The following is a 24,162-nucleotide window of genomic DNA, read 5'->3' as shown; positions in this document are numbered from 1 at the left end:
ATATAAACACACTTAAATGTACATATTGATCTTCAGTGGGGTTATATTGGGATTGTTCCATTTATATCAATGGAACGATGCTAAATTATATCAGCTAAAGTTTCAGACTTGTGTCTAATGCTCAGCACTAGAAATGAGCTTGAGCTGGTAAATTCTTCTGAATGTTCATGTTCAAAAGCAAAATGACAGTACACAGCTATTTAAGAGTCCTGCATTAAAGGGATCATACATTGTGCACTGGAGATGGTGTTGCAAATATTATTAAATTAAGTGAATGCAAAGGACGTTAGGCAAATTTCGTAACATTTTTAAATGAATGAGAAGAAGAAAATGAAAATGGCTAAAAACTTAAAATTCTCCTTTTATTGTATAAACTGAATAAAAAATAGGTAGCTACTAAAGGGATAAAAGAGCAAATTAGATACATAGAATCATTGTTAATAATTCCAGATAGCATTAACACTACACATAAGGAAATAAAGATTTATTTACTATTTTTTGACAGTATCAGCTTTATGCTGGGTTGATAAACAGAGATGGCCATATTTGTTGAGAGGCTATGGATGGATAAGGTCTAAAATGTAACAACAAGTTCACCTACATTAACCATCCATTTGTGAGTCGGTAACTAGAATCCCTGAGCTTTCTGACAAAGACATGTTTTAGCACAGTGTTGAGTAACAGCAGTCTCAATCTCTATCTCTATAATTTAAATATGCCACTATATGAAGAGCTACACTGGGGCAAAATTATAAATAGGGTGGTGTTTGGGCAATTACCTGAACAACAGAACCGACCTGAGAGGAACCAGGAATCTGTAAAGAAATAAGAAATTACTTATTAATTTTGTAGAGGACTAATTCTATATAATCTACGAATTCGGAGGGGCAGGGAAAACTACTTTGTGGAATGAAATAGAACAGGAGACATTTTTGGTCATTTCATTCTACCGACCTATACTATTCAAAAGTTTACTACAGAGAGCTTACTATAGTTGCTGGGATCAAGAAAAGCAAAACAAAAGACATGTTCATTGATCTATTACCAACATATTTTGTTCAATTTCACACAAAGTTTATAATATACTGAAAGGAAAGTTTCAGAATATGTAAGATATGTGATATTGGTGGAATGATAAAGCCTGATAAGGAAAGTATGCTGGCAGCAGAAAGCCTTAAGGTGAGCTGACTTTAGAAAGAAACATTTACAGGATATAGCAGGAATGAAAAATAGACATCTAGAAGTTTTGATGGATTATTCACTCCCAGGCAAATTATCAAATGGAACTGAGCAAGAAATTGGCTATACTACAGAATGTAGGTCAGCTTCTGTGATGACCTGTAATGCCATTGCTCTCGTGGCACTTCCTGCTGGATATCAAAGAATTAGCTCATTCCAGCACAAGTGTGCTCTTCTGAGGTGGCCTGTCATCCACGATTATCTACCTCTTTTGCCTCCACTATGCTGGAGCTTGCATCCTTCCCAAACTGTAGTGTCCTTTCCCTTGCGCTTCCGCCTCGGGTAGTGTCCATTCCAGGGTTCCTCCCCTCTGGGGAACTGGTAATGCTATACCAGATGCTTGGTCCTGCTGTGAGGACAGGGGACTGGACGTGATGATCTCTTGAGGTCCCTTCCAGTTCTAGTATTCTATGAACCCCATCACTCACCTTAGTGACCCACTTCAGTCTCTAGTCTCGCCTGTTCCTTGAGGGGCAAATTGCAGTCTGAATGGTCCACTCTCATCACTGGCAAGGGGGATGGACCTACTGCCTAGTTCTCCACTGGCTACAACTATGCAGCCCTAGTATCCCTTTGGGCCCCCTTTGTCAGGGCCTAGGCCCAGGAGTTAGGTCAGAGCCCTGCTGGTTCTCTTGCCTCTCCCAGAACTGTTCTGTCCATGGTAATATCCTTTTAAGCAGCCAGTCAGTCTCTCTCAAGCCTGGAGGAGAGACTAAGCTATCTGCCCAGCAACCCTTTTTATAGAGCTAGCTTGGCTCTGATTGGTTGCCTTCAGCCTCTTTCTGATTGGGGCCTCCCTCAGCCTTCTCCAAGGGTTGTTTTAACCTCTTGTTTTTCAGTGTGAGGCAACCACCACATCACACTGTCAAAGCTATCACAAGTAGAAACATTCTTAAAAGTTCTGATGAATGGGAGGGGGGGAGTAATTATTTCTTCTGCTGCAACAGTTCAAATCTAAAAGAGACAAACTCTAAGTAAGCAATTCTTGTTATTTGTGAATGGCAACAGTGAATTAGTGCTCTCTGGAGAAGAAATATTTACCAGGATGCATCCACCACTGGTTGAGTAAGTTCCTCCTTTCTGTAAGAAAAAGCAGAATTCAGTTACTTCTTCTTAAAGGGCTCATATTGTTTCAGGAAAAAAACCCAGTCTTTTTTACATGGTTGATTTGAGTGAAGAACCAGAAGAGTTTGTTTCTATTCTCTCACCCTCCTCTATGTAATGGCCTGATATGAGAATTGTTAGGGTGTCTCTCTGGGTATGGCCAGACTGTGAGGATCTATTGGAAAAAGATACGCAAAATGTGGAGCGCATTTTGCGTATCTTTTTCTGATACTTTTGTCAGAAGAGGCTTTTCTGAAATTTAGCCCATCTAGACTGGGCCAAATTTCAGAAAAAATCCCTCTTTTGAAAGCTCCCTTCTTCCTCGTGGAACAAGGAATACAGAAGCTTCCGAAAGAGTGCGTTTGCTTTTCTGCAAAAAAAAGCGGAAGAGCAAATGTGTTCCCTGGATGTGGCAGAGTTTTTTCAGGATATCTCTTCCCAAAGTCTAGCCGTAGCCTCTGAAAATAAAAACAAATTGAATTATGATGCATTCAGATTTGAGTATAAACCCTAGCTAATGTCAACTTTTGGTGAAAGGGTTTAAATAGTATTGTCCATGTCTCACTATAGCATCAGTAGAATGAATGAACCAGAACTTGCTGGATGAGGAGTATAAAGGATGGGAATTCTAAAGTTGGGATAACTAAAGCTTCAAATTAATGCCCGTACTTTAGAAGTCAATCTGTCTTATTAAGATTTCCTGTGAAAGTCACATTGAACATTCATGAGAAAAATATTTATGCACACAGTGATATCCTTTTTTAAATGCTCCCACAAAACATACAATGAACACAATGCATGTAAATAGTAAAAGATACTGTGGCAAATTGTAGAGAAATAGTCTTACTTTGGTACAGTCCATCTCTATCAAAATCCGTGAACCCTATAAAGAAAACAGAAGAAGCCAGTAAAAGTATTATCCTTTTCCTGGGAAGAAACTTCTATTTGGTGTTGAGACGAAGGACCAGAGAAAGATGTTCACTCTTGGTTAGATCATTATCTGATGCAAACCAACATTGCTTGATTGAGCTCAGTGGGACAATGGTGATTTACAGCGTGGAAGCTCTGGTCCCATGGTTTAGTCTTCCTTCACCTCATCTCCCTGCACTAGGAGAATGTTTACTATGAGGAGGGCTTTGAAAATAAAACTTAACTGGATACTTACACTTTCATTTCTAAGAATGCCCCACTGTAGTCACCTAATCCCTTCGAGCTGGGGTTATGATGTGCCTTATGCCCCTTGCATCACCTGACTCTACAATTTAACCCCTCTTCCTTTCCTTGTATGGCATTCATTGGCTAGAATGACTAGATTTTGCATCTCAGTTTCCTTGCTATCAGATAGGATAATAATATTTTACTGTTAACTAACTCAGGGTATTGTGAGGATTAAGTATGTAGGGTCACATTTTCCCAAAGCAAACACTGATTTTGTCTGACTTAGTTTATGGGTGCCCAACTTGAAACACCTCAGATGGGGGCCATTGTCGGGGACTTCCGCATTTATTTATACTACTTAGGGATAGATATACTGAAAACATACCTTCTTCCTATTCCTTCTTTCTGTGACTTTGGCTGACCGAGAAAGTTTAGGAGTGACACTTTTGCTGTGAACTCCAGTCCAGAAGTTCTCTGAATCCTTGACAACTGTTGCTCTGAAGGGAAAATAAAATCAGTGTGATTTACATTCACTAGCCAATTATATTTCAGTATATTCTGAAATAAAGTCACAAGATTTCTTTTGACTGATAAAACTCACTCTTGTCAGAGTTATTTGAAAATGTATGATTTTCAGTATGAATTTCTGCTGCAACTTTCAAGAAAAAGTGCAAGAAAAAAAATTGATGGCTATGTAATTAATCTTAGACTCATTTGTATTTTGTGATTCCTATAATAATGTCAAGCATCATTTTAAGGATCAACAAAACAGAACTTTAGAAGGTACAGAAGAGGAATGAAGCCTTCTTGGAGAAGCACAGACTCCTTTGTGGATATCCACTGACATATCCATCAGGTTTGGAGAGGCCTTTGCAGACTTTCACATTCACATAGTTTCAACCTATGATTGAAGCCTGGTTTTGAAGGGACCAGAGAGACTAGATGACCATACAGCAAAAGATTTACTTCATTTGTGTGTCTTTTTGCTCCTCTTTGTATGTGCAAGGACTTAAGGAAGCTACCGATTTGACTTTTCTATCATACGCTTTAGAATTTAGAAATTTAATATCTCAGTTGTTTCAAATTAATTTTGACTAACACTTGGCATACATATTGTTATCCCAGATGTTATTTTTTGTTGTTGTTAATCAATATGCCACACTAATTAAAGTTACAAAAAACATGGCATCAATTTGGCTTTAGAAGATTTCTTCACTCAATCAGTATGTGCCTTAGGATCATTTTCACAAAAAAGGCATGAAAAAAAGTTGCTGAGAAGAGCTTATGAAAATGCCAGGATTAAACAGACAAAACCAAACCAGCAGTGGTGTTTAAAATTAGTCTTGAAAGATTTCCACCTCTAATTATTATTTTTCCTTCCTCTATATTAAAGAAATGATTTTACTAAAAAAAAAAAGCAAATGTTTTCATCAGTCAAACAACAACGAGCAGTCCTGTGGCACATTAGAGAAATATATAGAATCATGAGCTTTTCACGGGTAAAACCCATTTCATTGGAAGCTCATGATTCTATATATTTGTGTTAGTTTCTAAGGTGCCACAGGACTATTCATTGTTTCTTAAATTACAGACTAACACGGATTTGTTTTTATAGGTGTCATATTAAGGTCTGAGCCTTTTTCATATATGGGACTTCTCACATGCATATAGTTTCTCACAACATAAGGAATGGGGACCTAAAGGGTAAAAATTGCTTTCTGAACCAGGGTTCACTAGTAATGCTCTGGACCTGCATGGAATTATGTATGATTAGAGGTTTGTAGCACCGGGCCTCATATTCAGTAGTTACTTTTAACAAAGCTTATATCAAAATAGTGGTGGTTTTATTATATTTATACAATGGGAAGCTTATGCAAACAATGAGACAAAGCTATTTCAGGGGCAATATATGGAGAGTAAAGAATGACTATACTAGAATGAAAGTGCAGACCTAAGGAACCCATGTTGAATTGTCCCATGAAAATAAAATACCAAAGCAAAAATGGTGATGGATTTATGCACAAGCTAAATAAAATTAAGGCCTCAGATTATGAGGAGCTTCTAAATACAAACAATGACAAGTTTTTACTTGCATCTTTGCCTATGTATCGATATATATTCAAATATAAAACCCTGTTACTTCTATTTTCATTGTCCTTTCTGTGAGGAAAATACACATTTTTTTTTAGTAATGCTATGGGGCCTCTTAAACTTGACATAGCTTAGGACCTCAGCATGTCTTAATCCGGCCCTGAGTACAATATATACCTAAATTGGATACTCTTGATGTCTGAAGGCGCAATCCAAGTTGTTGTAACTTCGTACTTCACCTCTGAATTTGTGTGGCTTACTGCTGAATTCTGTAATAAAAATAAATATAAAAAGTGAAGGTATTTTTAACTTCTATGTATTTGCATATATTAGTAAAAGAATTTGGCTGCTACACCATGGGCAAGGTTGCAGATTTTTCAAGGTGTGTGAAAACTCACAGACACCGTGATTTCTCTGTCTGTGTATGATTTCAGTAAAAACCCCATGGAAGAGGGTAATTCCAGGGTGCGAGGAGAAGAGAAGGGTTTGGAGAGTGAGCCCTTCCAGCACTCACTCCCCCCAGCAGCAGCTCCTATGCCACAGGATTGGGCCCAGATCCCTGCTGCCGTTATGTTCTGGCACATGGGTTCACAGCTCCACTCAGATTTGGCCCAGATGCTCCTCTCTCATGGTGGGAGTGGCTAGGCCAAATCTGAGTAGTGGTGTGGTGACCTGGTGCATGGGGTTGTGCCCAGAATCCACGTTCCCTCTGTGTCCCTGCCCCCATGACTTTACACTCTATTTCCTCTTATGCTCATGAATTTTTATTAAACTTACTATGAATGCTCTATGATTTTTGTAAAAAATTACCATGACAAATGGTATTTCACCACCTCAAGAAGTCAGAACTTTGGATCTATACCTCCTCCAAAAGATAGCACATCTATCAGCATAGAAAAGCCCCCTAGTACCATGCTGAAACATTTATTCAGTACTAAGGCCAGGTCTATACTAGGGGAAAAAGTCAACCTAAGAAATGCAACTCTAGCTATGTGAATAAAGTAGCTGGACTCAACGTACCGTACGCTGAATTTCTGCAGAGTCCCCAATGTGGGAGGTCAATGGGAGAAACTCTCCCATTGACTTCCCTTAATCCTTGTGACCTGGTGGACTACCGGGGTTGATGGGGGTGCCATCAGCAGTTGATTTAGTGGGTCCTTACTAGACCCACTAAATCAAACCCCGGGAGATCAATCTCCAGAGAGTCGATCTCCGGTTAAGTAGGGATGGGCCCTAAGAATTGGGCCACATGCCACAAATATTTTACTATGATTTTGCCATTGATTCTGCAATACTGTGCATAAAAATCAAAGGTCCTGAATTGCATCCAAATATATCTTCTAGTCACTGAATTCCAGTAACTGTGAAGTCCGACATATCATATAATGAACAGGCTTGGAAAGTACAGAATCATAGAATTGAAAGGGAACTGGAGATGTCATCTAGTCCAATCCCTGACACTCATGGCAGGATTAAGTATATCTATACCATTCTGACAGGTGTGATAGACCACAAACAGGTGAACTGTCCTAATGATTTGTCTGAACAAGAATACTTTTGTGAGTCAGAATCCTGGAATGCTGATATAACTTCACAGATATTGCATAATGAAAAATTTATGCTTCTTTTGATCACTATTGATAGAAGTAACTTACATACTAAACAAATTAAATAACTAATTTGAAAGTGAGCACATACCGAATAATTATAACATGCTAGGGCTTGCGTGTTTGAATCTGTAATTTTAAATGAACCCACAGGAGTATCTCCTTCAAGTTCTCGAGCCTGTAGATTAAATTCTTGAAAACCTTGCTCTGCAATTCCCTTTAGAGTCACTGAGAAAACAGACATTTTAAGAAATATTAGTTTCATATGTAGTGGAGCTGTCTTAAATAATACTTAACATCACATTTCCCTTGCATTAAAGTGTCCTGCATCTTCAAAAATGCCTCATGTGCCTTTTTATATATTTTAAATGTTATGTCTAACTGCAATTATTATTAGCAATACCGAGACTGACAAGGAGGAAAAGAAACAAAGGTAGCATAGGCATATTACTAAAGACATTTGTGAAGTAACTCAACAGCCCATATAATTTACAAACTTTAACCAGCTTCAAAAAGCAATACAAATCCTTTACAAAGTGAACTGTAAAACTGAAACCTTCCTATTTATCCAACCTGTACCTTGTGTGCATTCAGGGTGTGTCTAGACTACAGTGCTTTTTCGAAAAAAAGTGGCCTTTTTTCAAAAAACTTCCCCTGCATCTAGACTGCTGTGGCGTTCTTTCGCAAGTAAATAGAAAGAACATGGCAGTTTTCTCAATCGCAGAAAACCTCGTTTTACGAGGAATAACGCCTTTTTTCGAAGTGCTCTTGTAAGTATGTAATGCAAACTGCTTTTTCAAAAGAGAGCATCCAGACTGCCTAGGTCCACTCTTTTGAAAAAGTGTCCTGCTTTTTCAAAAGTACTGGTTGTAGTCTAGATGCTCTTTTTTGAAAAAGCCTCTTTCGAAAGAGGCTTTCAATCTAGACGTAGCCTCAGAGTCCTACCTACTGGTTGTAATGAAAAAGATTTTCTACTTTTAGCCGATAGATTGCAGAGCCTGTAGGGCCTAGCAGGTGATGAGAGAGAGACAGAGACAGAGAGATGGTTTTTCTTCTCTTCTGCTGAGTTCCAGCAGTAGGGGCCAGTGTTTTGTTAGCTAAGTTCCAACTGCTGAATCTTCACTTTCAATGAGGTGCAAGCCAGGAAAAAATCCAACCCGGCTCTCTGATCCTAGGCTGCTGAGTTTGCAGAGTTGCAAGTTAGGACACAGAGTGATTTACTCAGGGTATATCTACACTACCCCGCTAGTTCGAACTAGCGGGGTAATGTAGGCATACCGCACTTCAAATGAAGCCCGGGATTTGAATTTCCCGGGCTTCATTTGCTTAAGCGGGGCGCCGCCATTTTTAAAACCCCGCTGGTTCGAACCCCATGCTACACGGGGCACGAACTAGGTAGTTCGAACTAGGCTTCCTAGTTCGAACTACTGTTACTCCTCATTCCACGAGGAGTAACGGTAGTTCGAACTAGGAAGCCTAGTTCGAACTACCTAGTTCATGTCCCGTGTAGCCGCGCTGCACGGGGTTTGAACCAGCGGGGTTTTAAAAATGGCGGCGCCCCGCTTATGCAAATGAAGCCCGGGAAACTCCCGGGCTTCATTTGCAAGTGCGGTTGCCTACATTACCCCGCTAGTTCGAACTGTAGTGTAGACATACCCTCATTTATTATTTTGTTTGTCATTGAATGAATCAAGAGAAAATAAACAGAGCACTGCCAATGCCATTTTTGAAGAGTCACTTTGCAAAACAAAACCATACTTTAAAGGAACGCAGACAAGCTTTTATTATTATAAATATATTCTGGTAATGACAACAAAGTACTAGTCCTCTTCTCCCCCGCAGATAACAGAAAGCCTGGTCCCTTTCCCAAAGAATTTGTCTTAAAAACAAAGGTGGCCAGCTGAATGATAGAGGACCATGGGGACAACATACAAATCAAGCTTAAGGTAGTGATTGGCCACATCTTGATAATACGGTACTTGAGCAAATATTTTAAAAATATAGCAAACAGTCTCCAATTAATTTTCAACCTGGCCATAATTAGTCAACTAACTTCTTGCAGGTGGCATGGTGGAAAAGGGAGTTGAAGGAAGAAAGAGTAGTGTCCTAGAGACCAACTCAGGGGATAGGCATTTCTTACTTTGGGAAGCCGTGTAAAGCACAGAAGTGGCTATAAAAGAAGCAGATAAAGAGCATGTCTCTGGCAAAGCAAGGGATAACGTAAAAAGAGGTAAGTACAGAGGAGCAGTGAGAGGCAGAATTATGCAGGGTTTTGAAGGAAAGCATAGGATCCATAAATCTGAAGCATTGGAAAGTAGGAAAGCAGTGGCAGGATTTAAATAAGGCAAGGACAGAGCCTAGAGGGAGAGAAAAGGAAGATCTTAGCAGCTGCGAGTCCCTCAGATTGTTTTACTGTTTCTTAATATTGTTAGAATGTGATGGGAATTTTCTCCAACACCTAAATGTTCCTTTAAAATCCACCATCGTTTTGTTGTCAAGAATTATTTTAAAACTCATGGCCATTTTTGAGTGGGGTCCAACTATGAGTGCTGAGAATCAGGCCTGGGTTCTGCACTTCTTGTGGCTTCGGAGAGAGAGAGATTCTTACTCCTGCTCTGTCCCCTTAAAAGAGCCAGAACCGCGTTCCTTCTGAGGACCACTTTCAAAACTTGGCATAGAAGACATGCTGAGGGCAGGAATGGTGGAAGGAAGAATGTGTTGGGTGGGACTGTAGCATGCAGAACTGTGGACACTGGGTTGCTAGCTCTCACAAAAAAAGAAAAAAGACAATTCACCCATCTATAGGTGTATTTCTTAAATCCCCAGCTGGTGGAATAAAGATTGCAGGAGAATCTTTGTTTGTTTGTTTTTTTTAAATGAAAGTTTCTAGCCCTCTCAGTTGTTCAGAAAAGCTTGAAAACCTGAATGGAGCATGGCTTACAGACTTCAGAAACCAGAAGGCATATAAAAATATCCCAATGCATTATTTTTAGTAAGATCTCATGACTTTTCATCCATGCTCATGGAATGTCGAAGTCTGGGTCATGCGTGTTGAATGCCGGTGGCTGGCAGTAATGAGAGTCTGAGCAGTGCTGCGGTTCACCAAGGTGCAGGAAGGCTGCTGTAACCTAAACAGGGAAGTCTAAATTATACCAGGAGTTCTCCCAGCCCAGGGAAGGTGCAAAGGAATGTAAATTGTGAGTGGTAATTCTGGGCCTCAGAGGCACAACAGATAAGTACCACTGTTGGAGTTCTAACTCATTTAACTTTATAGGCCATTTTTATGGTGATGCAGGAGTGTAACAACTTGAGGGTCGGTCCCTTTTCTTCTGCACAGCACTCTACACACAACCAGTGTTCAACAAATGAAAGGAAACCAAATGAATAATAGCACAGCCCAATTTTGCCAGTTGACTTTAGTTTCATCACAGACATCGCAGAATGGAGCGAAATCATGGTTGCCCAATAAGAAAGGGGAAAGCATCTTTCCATGCAGAGAGGTAAGATATGACTTGAGTATGGGCAAGTGCGGATGTAAAAAAAGGACTATATTGTAGAGGTGCTGCAGAAGGAAGTCAGGTGGAATTTTGGTGCAGGCTGAATACAATAGGAGAAGAACAGTGAAAGAGTGTATGGGAAAAAGGACACAACCTCTTTAAGTGGACAGGCAAGAGTCCACAACCTGCAGCCAGAGGATAATTAAGGAGGCCCTGCCCATCTTGAGGGTTGAGCCATATGAATAGGAACAAGACTAGAAGCAAAACAGGGGAGAAGATAGGCAGGATGCAGTGTCTAGTCATTTCTTTGTCAGGCCTTGGAGACAGGTTTTACCTGATCCTGAGACTTAGGTGTGGACAATACATTTGGAAGCCCTGAACTTGGGGCTGGTGAACTGTTTATTGTAAAGATTCCTGGCCTGAAATGTGATTAAAACAAGAGGGCATTTTGTTAAAATATGGAAGCTCCTTCTTGCCCCTGAGACCTACTGCTGCTCTGCTTAGGGAAATTAAGGAGGGAAATTAAAGAAGAGTACACCAAGCTGCAAGAGGGCACTCAAGGACAACTTGCACCTTTACCTGGAGACAGAGTTTTTAAATGAGTTATACAGTTTACCTTGGATTTCGTTTCCTGGAGCATATTTATCGGAAGATAGAGCAATAATATATGGTGGAGTGGATTGCTGTGGTTCACCTCCATGCTCTGGTAGCATAGTATCACAATCTATTGTAGAGATTCCATGTAGTAAACAAAGGACTCTTGGCAAAAATGCCCCACACAGCACAATCACGAAGAAGGGATATCTGCCCATCTCTGGAAAAACAGAAAGCATAGAGGAGTTGTTATGGCTATGTGTACACTTAAAATGCAACAATAGTGCAGCTGAGCCCCTGTAGTGCTTCAGCGTGGCACTTACTATAGCAACAAGAGAGGTAACAGTCCACTTACAAGAGAAGCAGTAGCTAAGTCGATGTGTGAATTCTATACAGGGTCTTGGGTCAGATTAAGTATGTCACTTGGGCATGTGGATTTTTGACACCACGGAGCAATATAGCTGAGCTCATCTGACTTTCTAGCATAGGCCAGCCTTTCTTTTATCAAACTTGTGCTGTCTATCCCAGGAGTTAGGCTGGTTTAACTACTTCTTGTGGGTGTGGATTTTTCACACACGTGAGAATGTAGCTTTGCTAATGTAACTTTTCACTGTAGACAGCCCCTATCAACAGATGTTGTACTTGCATCCATTCCCCAGACCAGAAAACCTAAACCAGAATAAACCTAAAACGTTTGATTTCCATCGCATTCATATTTTTGCAGAAAACAAGTTAACACAAAAGGGCCTATAAATATTTATCACACCAGTTCAGTACATGATCTTAACTAATATTTACTCTTAGACAATGAGCTTCCTTTAATTGAAGGCTCCAATTCTTTGGTTTTGTGATGGTCTCTCAAAATTAGAAAGAGACTTTTACTAACTCCCCAGGTTTGTGGATCTAGAGTTTTGGTTCATGGCCCTCTATAGTCAAATCACATCCAGTTTAAAACCCCCAGGCCCTCAGCATGCTTCTTGTTAAGAAAAGTCATGTCTGGTGGGGTCTCTTCCCATCCCTTCCACTGGCAAATGCTTGGCACGTTTTTTTTCTTAAATCTTTTATTTAACTCATAGTTTGTTGGGGGGGGGGGGGGGTTGTTACTGTATTTAGCCTGGATAAATTAAGATTAAATAACACTCAGAAGTTCAACTTCAGAAAAAAAAATGATGTGGAGCACTAGTGAAAATACATCCATGTCGTAGAGAACTTCAATAAGACAAAAAGTTGGGGAAGAAGGAAGTATTCTTGTAAATCACTCCAGTGCTGGCACTAATGATACCGTCTCTTGAAGAATACGGAGAACATTTTCCAGAAGTTTGTAAAATTAGACTTTATTGCCCAACTGTCTAAGCAATCTTGATTTTGAGCCATATCAACACATAATTTGATGAGGTCATTAAATCTTATGAATATTCTACTTTGTGCCCACTATACAGTGCTGATGCACTGTGAAATTACAAATGATCTTTAAAAGCCCTCCCTATTTCTCACATCTGGCTGTTGGTAGGTTCTCTTTGGCTTACATGTACAGCTGCAGAATAAATCAAAAAGGAGAAATTGGATCAAGATTTTTTAATGAGGACTGCACTGAGGGACCAGCAGGGGGAACATCTTTGCCCAACTTGCTGCAGCTTTGCCCAACCACCAGCCTTACCCATTCACCCGCACTGTCAAGCCCTGGAGTCCCCTCTCACCTCTAGTGGAAGAGAGGCTGGTGAACAAGAATTTGGCCAGCAGTAGAACCCACTAATAATGATGGGAGGGACGAGACAGAGAATATGGGGCAATTTGACCTTAAAAAAAAAGTAGGGACGCCTGCTGAAGGATTAAATCCACTTTAAAAATGGGACAGCTGGTCACCCTAAACATGTCTAAAGCAATGGCATGTTTTTTAAAGAGGAGACTCTCTCTCAAAACTTTCCTGCAAAATGCCATTTAAATGGAAATCTTGTAAGTAGTATGATCAGATACATTCAGGAGGGTGCAGTTATTAACTTTCCTGTGACAATTTTGACTCGCCCCACTTCTTATTAACATTTAACTACAGCATGCGGTGCTATTGTATTAACTGTTGTGATCATCAGTAATTTAATGTGAACTTGTCTTTGTGTTGTTGAGATTCGTCTTTCTGAGTCACATCACAGGTAGAAGTGGATTGGTTTCTAATTAGCTGCTTTGTTTTTAAGCATAGCCATCATGCCATTTAAATTAGCTGACATTAGAAAATTCACCCTAACATATTCTGTGGCTGTTCTTCAGTGAGATGTACTCTGGTCTGTCATGCAAAAAAATTGGGCTTCAGTCTCTTATTTTCTCATTTTCTGGATTCTAAGGAGCTAGGGACCAAGGCAGCCTGCTGATTATTAGAGTTAAGGGCTTCCCTCTGCTTCAGTCCTGTGATCCTTCAGATGAAAAGCAGTGCAAAGAACTTGTAAAGAGAAGTCCATTAATTCTGGCTAGGAGAGAAACCCATGACATGGCATCTTGGGGTGTGGACTTTTGTTGACAAAACTATACCTGTGTCTACACTGCCACTGAGTTCTGTCAACATAATGTCGACAGAACTCAGCAGTTTTGTCGATGGCTGTAAACCTCATTCTATGAGGAATAACACCTTTTATCAACAGAGTTCTGTCGACAGAAGGCGTTTTTGCATCTACACTGTCCTTTGTGTCTACACTGTCATGTCGACAAAGCAGCTTGCTTTGTTGACAGAACTGGATGTAGTCTAAACGCTCTTTGTCGACAGAAGCTTTGTTGACAAAAGCCTGTAGTCTAGACTTACCCTCGGAGAGCTAGGTTAAATATGAGTAAAAATAGTGGGATATCTTAACATGCTATTAAATTCCAAGCCTGGACTAGGTATCCCAAATGAAAAAATAACTCCCATGGCAACTTTACTTTAGGACAGAGATTCCAGTGAAATAATGCTCTCTTGCTGGCATCAAGCTATAATTTTCTCCATGAAAACATCTTTCTGCTACAAATTAATATTTGTCAAATTCAAACCGGCAAAATGTTTAGAGAAAAGTGTTATTTTCATGCTTCTAAGAGGGCTTCTCCCCCCCCAAAAAAAACATTAATTGTGCCCTCAGGTACATATGCATCTGTAGTATCTCCTGTTCTATACTGTTCATATCTGATGGCAAAATTCTAATTCTTTGCCTTGTTATTCCCATTCTGGATACACTCTCTTCTAAATACAAACATTCCCCTCTCTACAGTCTCTAATCCCTTGCCTTTTGAAACCTCTATTCACATTTAATTTAGCATAACTCCACACCAATGGAAGTCTTCTTGTAGATATATTTAATTAGTAAAATATCGACCCTTCCACTACCCCACATCTGGGGGGCTCAGATATAGACAATTTGATGGCTTTATTCTCATTGTCCCATAGAATCTTGGGAAAGACTAAAATTGTTTAAAAACAAAGCCTTAAACAATAATGAACAATATCACTTTGATTAAATTGAAACATTTTCCTTTGAAAAATAGCCTTGAGGAGCTCTTCCATGCTTGCAATTTAGGTGTCTATCTAAAGCTCCCCAAACCAAGAGACACTCTTCTCCGAGACTCATTCTTTTCAAACATCCTTCTCTTTCCCATGTTAATCCTAAATCCTCTGTGTTAGCCATAAATACACGCTAAAACCTTTGAGAACAAATAGCACCTGATCAGAGTGCATCTTCCCTCCAAAATCCTAGCAAGGTACCTTATTTGTTGAGTCCTGATCAGTGAACAATCTCTCGTCCCTCTGTAGTCAGGGTGAAACAGCTGCAGCTGTGAAGTGCAACAACCTGAGCAAAGAGAGAGAAATCAAGGCAGAAGAGGGAAGATCCACCAATCACAGACAGGGAGGGGGAAAGAAAGCAGCCAATCAGTGACACTGACATCTCCACCTTGGAAATTAGGACACAACAGATGGAATTGTCCCAACCAGATGGAGTAATAACAACTCATACTGATCACAAATGAGTCACGCTTTCTCTGACTTTAAAACCATGACTGCTATTGGGATACATAGAACTGCTGAGAGGTGATGGCTTAAAGCAAAATTGATTGGCTATGAGAAAACATACATATAAGAGACATTAATATTTCACAAGGATCGCAAGTTCTCTGTCCCTTCAGACTTCAGCTTTTTTACAGCAGGGAACATTCAAATCAGTTATGTGTATGTGTATGCTAGTTAGTACCTCCTGCTTCCTCCCTCTCCCGCAGATCCAAATAAGTATGGATTGTGTCACCTGAAATTTAAAAAAAAGGCTTTGTGGGAAGGTATAATGCTAGCAGTGTCATGACAGTGCACAATTCATAATTAAGTGGTACCATAAAGCTAGTTACATGCCTGTCTTTGCTATAATATTGGTAAGACATTGTACAAAGGCAGATAGATGAGACTTAGGTCGTTAGGTCATGAGACTCTGGCTGTAAACACCGTATCTTGATCCTCTAAGGAATATAAGTACATCAGAAGCAGGAAGCCTGCTAAACAGCCAGTGGGACCCCTGGACGATTGAGATACAAAAGGAGCACTTAAAGATGATAAAGTCATTGCAGAGAAACTAAATGAATTCTTTGTTTCAGTCTTCATGGCTGAGGATGTTAGGGAGATTCCCAAATCTGACCCGTCGTTTGTAGGTGACAAATCTGAGGACTTGCCACAGATTGAAGTGTTATTAGAGGAGGTTATGGAATTAATTGATAAACTTAACAGTAACAAGTCACTGGGACTGGGTGGAATTCACCCAAGAATTCTGAAAAAACTCAAATGTGAAATTGCGGAACTATTAACTATGGTATGTAACCTATTCTTTAATTCAGCTTCTGTACCCAATGACTGGAAGATAGCTAATGTAACGGCAATATTTAAAAAGGGCTCTAGGGGCGATCCCGGCAATTAGAGACCAGTAAGTCTAACGTCAGTACCGGGCTAATTAGTTGAAACAATAATAAAGAATAAAATTTTCAGACACATAGAAGAACGTAATTTGTTGGGCAAAAGTCAATATGGCTTCTGAAAAGGGAAATCATATCTTACTAATCTATTAGGATATGTCTACACTAGCCCCCTAGTTCGAACTAGGGAGGCTAATGAGGGCGACCGAAATTGCAAATGTAGCACGGGATTTAAATATCCTGTGCTTCATTAGCATGTTCCCAGGCAGTCACCATTTTGGAAACTGACTAGCCCAGAATAACTGCCTGCGTCTACACGTGAGAGTGAAATGGGAGTTTGAAGTAAACCCCTTAACTCTAATTAGCTGTTACTCCTCATGGAATGAGGTGTAACAGCTAATTCGAGTTAAGGGGTTTACTTCGAACTCCCATTTCACTCTCACGTGTAGACGCAGGCAGTTATTCTGGGCTAGTCAGTTTCCAAAATGGCGATCACCCGGGAACATGCTAATGAAGCGCGGGATATTTAAATCCCACGCTTCATTTGCAATTTCTATCACCCTCATTAGCCTCCCTAGTTCAAACTAGGGGGCTAGTGTAGACATATCCTTAGAGTTCTTTAAAGGGGCCAAGGGTGATCCAGTAGATATAATATACTTAGATTTCCAGAAAGCCTTTGACAAGGCCCCTCACCAAAGGCTCTTAAGTAAATTAAGTTGTCATGGGATAAGAGGGAAGATCCTTTCATGGACTGAGAACTGGTTAAAAAACAGGAAACAAAGGGTAGGAATAAATGGTAATTTTTTAGAAAGGAGAGGGGTAACTAGTGGTGTTCCCCAAAGGTCAGTCCTAGGACCAGTCCTATTCAACTTATTCATAAATGATCTGGAGAAAGGGGTAAACAGTGAGGTGGCAAAGTTTGCAGACGATACAAAACTGCTCAAGGTAGTTAAGACCAAAGCAGACTATGAAGAACTTCAAAAAGATCTCACAAAACTAAGTGACTGGGCAACAAAATGGCAAATGAAACTGAATGTGGATAAATGTAACGTAATGCACATCAGAAAAAACAACCCCAACTAGACATATAATATGATGGGGGCTAATTTAGCTACAAATAATCAGGAATGAGATCTTGGAGTCATTGTGGATAGTTCTTTGAAGACGTCCATGCAGTGTGCAGTGGCAGTCAAAAAAGCAAACAGAATGTTAGGAATCATTAAAAAAAGGGATAGAGCATAAGACGAAGAATATCTTATTGTCCTTACATAAATCCATGGTATGCCCACATCTTGAATACTGTGTACTGATGTGGACTCCTCATCTCAAAAAAGATATACTGGCATTAGAAAAAGTTCAGAGAAGGGCAACTAAAATGATTAGGGGTTTGGAATGAGTCCCTTATGAGGAGAGATTAAAGAGAATAGGACTTTTCAGCTTGGAAAGAAGGAGACTAAGGGGGGATATGATGGAGGCCTAAAAAATCATGAGTGGTGTGGAGAAAGTGAAGAAGTAAAAGTTATTTACTTGTTCCCATAATATAAGAACTAGGGGCCACCAAATGCAATTAATGGACAGCAGGTTTAAAACAAATAAATGGGAGTTCTTCTTCACACAGAGCACAGTCAATCTGTGGAACTCCTCGCCTGAGGAGATTGTGAAGGCTAGGACCATAACAGGGTTTAAAAGAGAACTAGATAAATTCATGGAGGTTAAGTCCATTAATGGCTATTAGCCAGTATGGGTAAGGAATGGTGTCCCTAGCATCTGTTTGTTAGAGGGTGGAGATGGATGGCAGGAGAGAGATCGCTTGATCATTACCTGTTCGGTTCACTCCCTCTGGGACACCTGGCATTAGCCACTGTCAGCAGACAGGATACTGGGCTGAATGGACCTTTGGTCTGACCCAGTATGGCCATTCTTATGTTATGTTCTTATATTGCCTCTCTCCTTCTGGTTTATTTCAGAGGAACCTCTGTTTGATCTGAGTCGCTGGCAGGGCTTCATGTATTCTACCATTTCTCCCTAACTGTAAAATCTAGACTTTTGGTTTGGGCTTTTCTGCTTCTGATCTTCGTGGTTGTCCAGACAACCTTGAAAACATCATCCAAATGTAAATTGCTATAGTTTTGTTCCCCTGAGGGTGTGTCTACACACCAAAGTTATTTCGGAAAACGGTCATTATTCCGAAATAGCTATGTGAGCATCTACACAGCAATTAAATTATTTTGAAATATTTTTGAAATAACAGACGGCTTATTCTGACTTCTATAAACCTCATTCTATGAAGAATAATGCCTATCAAAAATAGCTGTTTCAAAATAAGGTGTGTGTAGAAGCTCCACTTCTGCTATTTCGAAATAGCCCCTCCTCAGGGCCATTAATTTAAATTGAGATAGCATGTCTATATTAGGGAAGCCTGCCTCAGACTAATTTTGAGGCTTCCCTGCAAAGTAAACGTGCTATTTTTAAATAAACTATATCAGATTAGCTATACCAGAATATTTTATTCTGAAATAACTGTGCTGTGTAGACATAGCCTAAGAGTGTGAAATAGAAGTTCTAAGAGAGGGATGAAATTCTTTTTTTTCTCATTGGTATTTAACTAAAGATGACAATTTAACTGTCAGCTTTTAAATGTATTACTGCCAATCGTTTTAGCAGAAATATCCAGCTAACGTGCTTACCATACATTCTGAAACTGCCCCCCTACCTCCTTGCTATTATATACCCCAAATTACCCTACCCAACTGCGAAAACCTCCAGAATTCTTCTGCCAGCTTCTATGAAGCTGCCATGCACTGTCCATTAAAAATAATCTTTGGCGTACCGAAAACTGAAAACGTTTTAAATAAATTGTATTTAAAATAACGCAGGGTGAAAGCTGTGAAAACCTATAATTTTAAAACACTGGTGTTCAGTATCCAAAAAAAACTGCTGCTAATTTTTTAATCTGCAGCATAGGAGTTCCAAAGAATCTAGGGACTTTGCAGCAAAATTTAGGGCTTGCTTGCTGTGGAATGCACAGTACTCTGTCAGTAGGACAGTGGTGGGAGATGAATTGTCTGAATTATGACTTGATAATTGATCAGATGTCATAAAGCACAGCTGATGTTGCTTAACTGATTTGAGGATCCTGGTGATTTTTCAAAGAGCCCAAAGGACAGGTGAAGTCCTTTGGCCAGTGCCTGATGATAACGTGATTGAATCCAAGAATTGGTATGATAATTGCAAGAGCCAGAAACATGAGGGCTCATGCAGGTGAACAGAACTTCTGGTGTACCAGTATGGTAACCCTTTATTACAAGAGGGACAGGGCAAAAGAGATGTTCTGGGCAACAAGAAGACACTAGATGCAATGATGTAACTGAAACTTCTGAGCCATCCCCAGTGCAGGCATTGCTGGCTGATGATTGGTTAACAATAGTTTTCAAAACATGCTGAAAATCAGAGCTACACATTCCTCTGCTTCAAAGTGGTCTATACTAGACAATACTCAGGGATTACAAGAGAGCTCAGTTCCCAAATGTTTCCTTTGTTAATGATCAACAAGGAATAAGAGGAGGGACTTTTTGAGGCAGCAAAGATCAACCACCTCAATGGTTCATCTTAATTATGCAAACATTGATCCCATAGAAAGCTCATGATATAGCTGGGTCATGAGGACAAGAGACTCTAGAATCTGACAGATGAGGTTATAATTAGTATACTGAAGAGTTGATTGAATTCTGAGAAATGGAATGAACAGAACATAAAACTAGAAACAATGCATGTAAACATGTGTATTTGGACACCGGTTGTGTAAAGTTATACCCATGTTAGTCTTTTCTGCTGATGTCACAGTCGCACATCAGTTTTCATATAACTTTCATCTCATCACTGGTCCTTATGATAAAACATAAGGGAACTGGAGAAAGATTTTTCCTATCACTTCCTATCACTGTGTAATCAGAGGGCCTGTCAGGAGACATGATTGCTTCCCTTTGTACGGCCACTATTTATTCCCTTTGAAGTGCCAACTTCTTTTCCTTCCTCTCCCAGACCATCTTTTTATTTTGGTCTCCCCAGTGACCTCTGCCTCTTATCCGTTTTTTGTCTTTACTCATATTTTTATCACACTTCTTCTCATGTTTCCCATCTCTGGAGTGCTATGCCCACCTGTAACACTGTCTACGTCTAGACTGCAAGCCTCTTTCAAAAAAGAGCGTCTAGACTAAAACCAGTACTTTTGAAAAAGCAAGCTGCTTTTTCGAAAGAGAGCACCCAGGCAGTCTGGATGCTCTCTTTCAAAAAAGCACAGTTTGCATTCAAGAACACCTTTTTTCAAAAGAGCACTTTCAAAAAAATGCGTTCTTCCTCGTAAAATGAGGTTTACCGCGGTCGAAAAAAACCTCCATGTTCTTTCGATTTACTTTCGAAAGAACGCGGCACCAGTCTAGACACAAGGGAAGTTTTTTCAAAAAAAGGGAAGGTTTTTTTCGAAAAAACTCTGTAGTCTAGACACACCCTGTATAAATAATAATGGGTCACATCCTGTAATTCTTACTCAGGTCACATCAGTGGGACTCTCACAAGAGTGTGAATGAATACAAATGGACTAAACAGCCCGTTCTACTGCAAGCTACTTTCCCCAGTAGAAAGTTGCACTTAACAAAGTCCCCTGCACCAGGATTCATTTTAAAACATTTTAAAATGTTAATTTCAAAATGAAGGACTAATAGAATGGCCCATGCCAACAGGGCCATGGGAAAGCTCTGGGTGCACTTGAGCTATGAGTCAGTATCCCACCAAACCACCTCCCGCTATGGCTTATTGGTTCTCTATATTTACATGGTGTCAAGGAACTTGAGCAGTATGTGTAAGTGTGATGATACTCGTTTCATTTTTATCTCGTGGATTGTGCAATATAATGCAGCTAAAGCACTGACGTGGTTTCTTTGTACTTTTAAGCTAGGTATTTGGGTGTAACTACTAACATGTAGTACGTCTTGTAAGGCAAAGTCACTTCTAATTAACTACCATTCATAAGTGTTTTCCCATGCTTAGCCATAGTAGATTATTTTACACCCAGCCATATATAGACAATTTAAACAGCCATTTACCATGCTCAGGGCATGCTACAGAATTAGGATGTGATTTCAAGGTTATATCCATGAAACAGGAAAGGCATAATACTGATGTGCGGTGTCATTAATTTCGCCGTCACAGGCAAGGCATAGGGTTTTTCTTACACAAAACACCTATTAGAATCTCTGCATGTTTATGTTTGCTAGTATATCATATTGTGTCCAGAATAATGCAACCACAGGGAAAGGACCCTAGTGTTGCTGAATCAGCCAAGGAGTCTGAGACATAATTGTGTACATGATGTTCATGTAAAGAATGTATGATCTGGTGGTGAGCCAGTGTGTTACCTGCCCCCTCTGTGCTAATCTGCAGAAGGTAAGAGCTCAGATAAGGGGCTTTATCTCAACCTGTAACAGTTTATGCTTTTAGTTCAGGAAATCTGTGGGTCAGTTGGAGTATGTCACGCCTTTTTCGACGAAGGCTTTTTCGAAAGTATTTTTCGAAAAAGCTGCTGTCAAAAAAGAGCGTCTAGATTACATGACGTGGATCGAAAAATCAATCTGCTTTTTCGAAAAAGAGTGTCCAGACTGCCGGATGCACTTTCGAAAAAGAAGGCACCCGGAAGTGCTTCTGGCAGGGCATGGGGGCAGCCTTTATTTCCAGGTGCTCCTACATGTCCTTTGCAGCAGAGACGCGTGCTTAAAGGGGATCCCCCTGGACAGCCATTGCTCTGCTCCTGCTTCTGGCTTACCTACCTCCTGGAGGGAAAGCAAAGCTGCTGCAGTGCTTGCTCTGGTTGCCCTGCTTTCTTGGACACCACAGCAGTTTATTTTCAGGGGGTTTTTTCTGCTTTTCACTGTGTTTTTGGCCATGGAGCCTGAGCTGCCCCTGGGCAGGCAATGACCCCGCACTGTGAAGCTGGAAGTTCTGCTGCATTTTCATGAGACCATCATGATGTTTGTAGCAGAGCTGGATTCAGAGCCCAGCTTTGAGCCCCTCACTCGGGCTGCAGCCCCACAGCCCTTGCCACCTAACTTATTCCTGGAGAGGTGAGTTTGGAGGCTTGATACCAGTTCAGACTGGTGGGACCGGCTTGTTATGGAGCAGTGGGACAATGAGGCTTGGCTCCAAAACTTCCGGAAGTCCACATTCCAGCAGCTATGTGCCTGGCTTGCCCCTGTCCTACAAAGCCAGGACACCCACCTGTGGCCCACCATCCCCCTGGGGAAGCAAGTCGCTATTGCCCTCTGGAAGCTGGCCACCCCCGACAGCTACCACTCAGTGGGACACCAGTTTGGCATGGGGAGGTCTTAGGGTTGGGGCCATCTTGATAGAGGTAAGTCACTCTCTAGGGACAGTCCATGGGGGTGGGCGGGCAGATAAGGGGGGCAGTCAGGACCGGGCAGAGGGAATGGGGGATGGGGGTGGCAGTGGTAGAAGTTCTCCTGGCCTCACCCTGTCATGGTGCAGGGGGGAAGATGGGGAGTTGCCTGAGGGGGAGACTCTTGGGGTCTGGGAGGGGAGGGGTGGAGAAACACCTCTCATCAGCTCAGACAACTCCTCTAATGTCCTGTTCTGTGTGTTTCTATTTTTCCCTTTTTGCAGGTGGTAACAGCCATCAATTCAGAGCTGCTTCACAGGACTGTCTGCCTTGGAGACCTGGATACCATCATGGCCGGATTTGTAGGGCTAGGATTTCTGAACTGTAGTGGAGCACTTGACAGGATGCACATCCTGATCTGCGCACCATCCCATCGAGCAGCCCTGTATATTAACAGAAAGGGCTACTTTTCTATGGTGCTGCAGGCCCTAGTCGTCTACCGGGGACAATCCACAGACATTTGTGTCGGGTGATCAGGCCGGGCACACGATGCCCGCATCTTCCGGAACTCATACCTGTACTGCGGACTGCAGGCTGGGACATTCTTTCTGGAGCGAAACTTTGCAGTCAGGGATGTACAGATGTCTATGTGCATCGTGGCTGATGTGGCGTACCTCTTATGCCCTGGCTCATGAAGCCATTCTCTGGACACCTGGATGTGAGCAGGGAAATGTTTAACTCCCACCTGAATCAGGCTCACTTCCAGGTAGAATGCGCCTTGGGCCATCTGAAGGGCAGTTTTGATGGCTGCTTACCGGGCAGGACATGGGGGAACACAACATCCCCGATGTGGTTGCTGCATGCTGTGTGCTGCACAACCTAGTGGACAGGAAAGGGGAGGCCTTCCTCTCAGGGTGGGGGACACAGGCTGCTATGGAAGGGAGGCACTTTGAGCAGCCCCAGACAGCTGCCATCCGGCAAACCCACCAGCTGGGATTGTGCATTCGGGAAGCCCTGAGAGAGCGATTCTCCCAAGGAACTTGATGAGTTTTCCCAGGGCCTTCCAAATGTGGGATTGCCCCATGCCTCCAGTGCCTTCCCCCAAAGCTCCTCCCGGCCCCACATTCACATTCACTCTGAGAACGGAGACAGGTACTGTTGAAGACATGTTGACAGTTTATTTCACTGTTGATTGTTTCAAAAACTATAAAACTCTTTTGTTCAGAAAAATAAATTGTTTGTTAACAAAGTAAAGTGCTTCCCTTACTGACTTTCACAGCTGGAAGGGGGATGTCAACCTGGAAGTGGGGAGAGAGGCTCAGGGCTGAGGGAGCTGCCTGGATGACAAGCCCCTGCCACCTTGGCTGCAGAGGCCTGCTCAGAGACAGCTGTGCGTGCAGGCTGGGACGGTAGGGAACTGGGCAGGAGGTGGCGCTGTACCTGGGTCTGGGATGGCAGGGAGTGAAGGGGGACCAGGGAGTGAAAGGGGGCAGGCGTGAGGGAGGGCAGGAGGTGAGGCGGGGTAGGGGGGATAGGGAATGAGGAGGGGCAGGCTGAGCAGGAGGAGCAGGAACAAGCA

General features: G+C 41.4%; 1 protein-coding gene across 1 annotated transcript in view; it reads right to left on the bottom strand.

Annotated features, from left to right (window-relative positions):
* Positions 1-15,162, bottom strand: part of LOC102451418 (uncharacterized) — a 58,051-nt gene extending 42,889 nt beyond the window's left edge. The window contains exons 1-8 of the mRNA XM_025182964.3: positions 15,009-15,162; positions 11,313-11,510; positions 7,291-7,427; positions 5,770-5,861; positions 3,887-3,998; positions 3,191-3,226; positions 2,281-2,319; positions 780-815 (exon numbers count right to left, since the gene is read on the bottom strand). Of these exons, the coding sequence (XP_025038749.3) occupies positions 780-815; positions 2,281-2,319; positions 3,191-3,226; positions 3,887-3,998; positions 5,770-5,861; positions 7,291-7,427; positions 11,313-11,508 (648 nt within the window). The 5' untranslated portion in view covers positions 11,509-11,510; positions 15,009-15,162. The remainder of the gene's footprint in view (positions 1-779; positions 816-2,280; positions 2,320-3,190; positions 3,227-3,886; positions 3,999-5,769; positions 5,862-7,290; positions 7,428-11,312; positions 11,511-15,008) is intronic.
* Positions 15,163-24,162: the final 9,000 nt, after the last annotated feature.

Source organism: Pelodiscus sinensis, chromosome 9 (genome assembly GCF_052426305.1).
Source record: "Pelodiscus sinensis isolate ZL-2025 chromosome 9, ASM5242630v1, whole genome shotgun sequence".
In the NCBI taxonomy this organism is placed as follows: domain Eukaryota; kingdom Metazoa; phylum Chordata; order Testudines; family Trionychidae; genus Pelodiscus; species Pelodiscus sinensis.
This window is presented reverse-complemented; position numbering and strand designations above follow the sequence as displayed.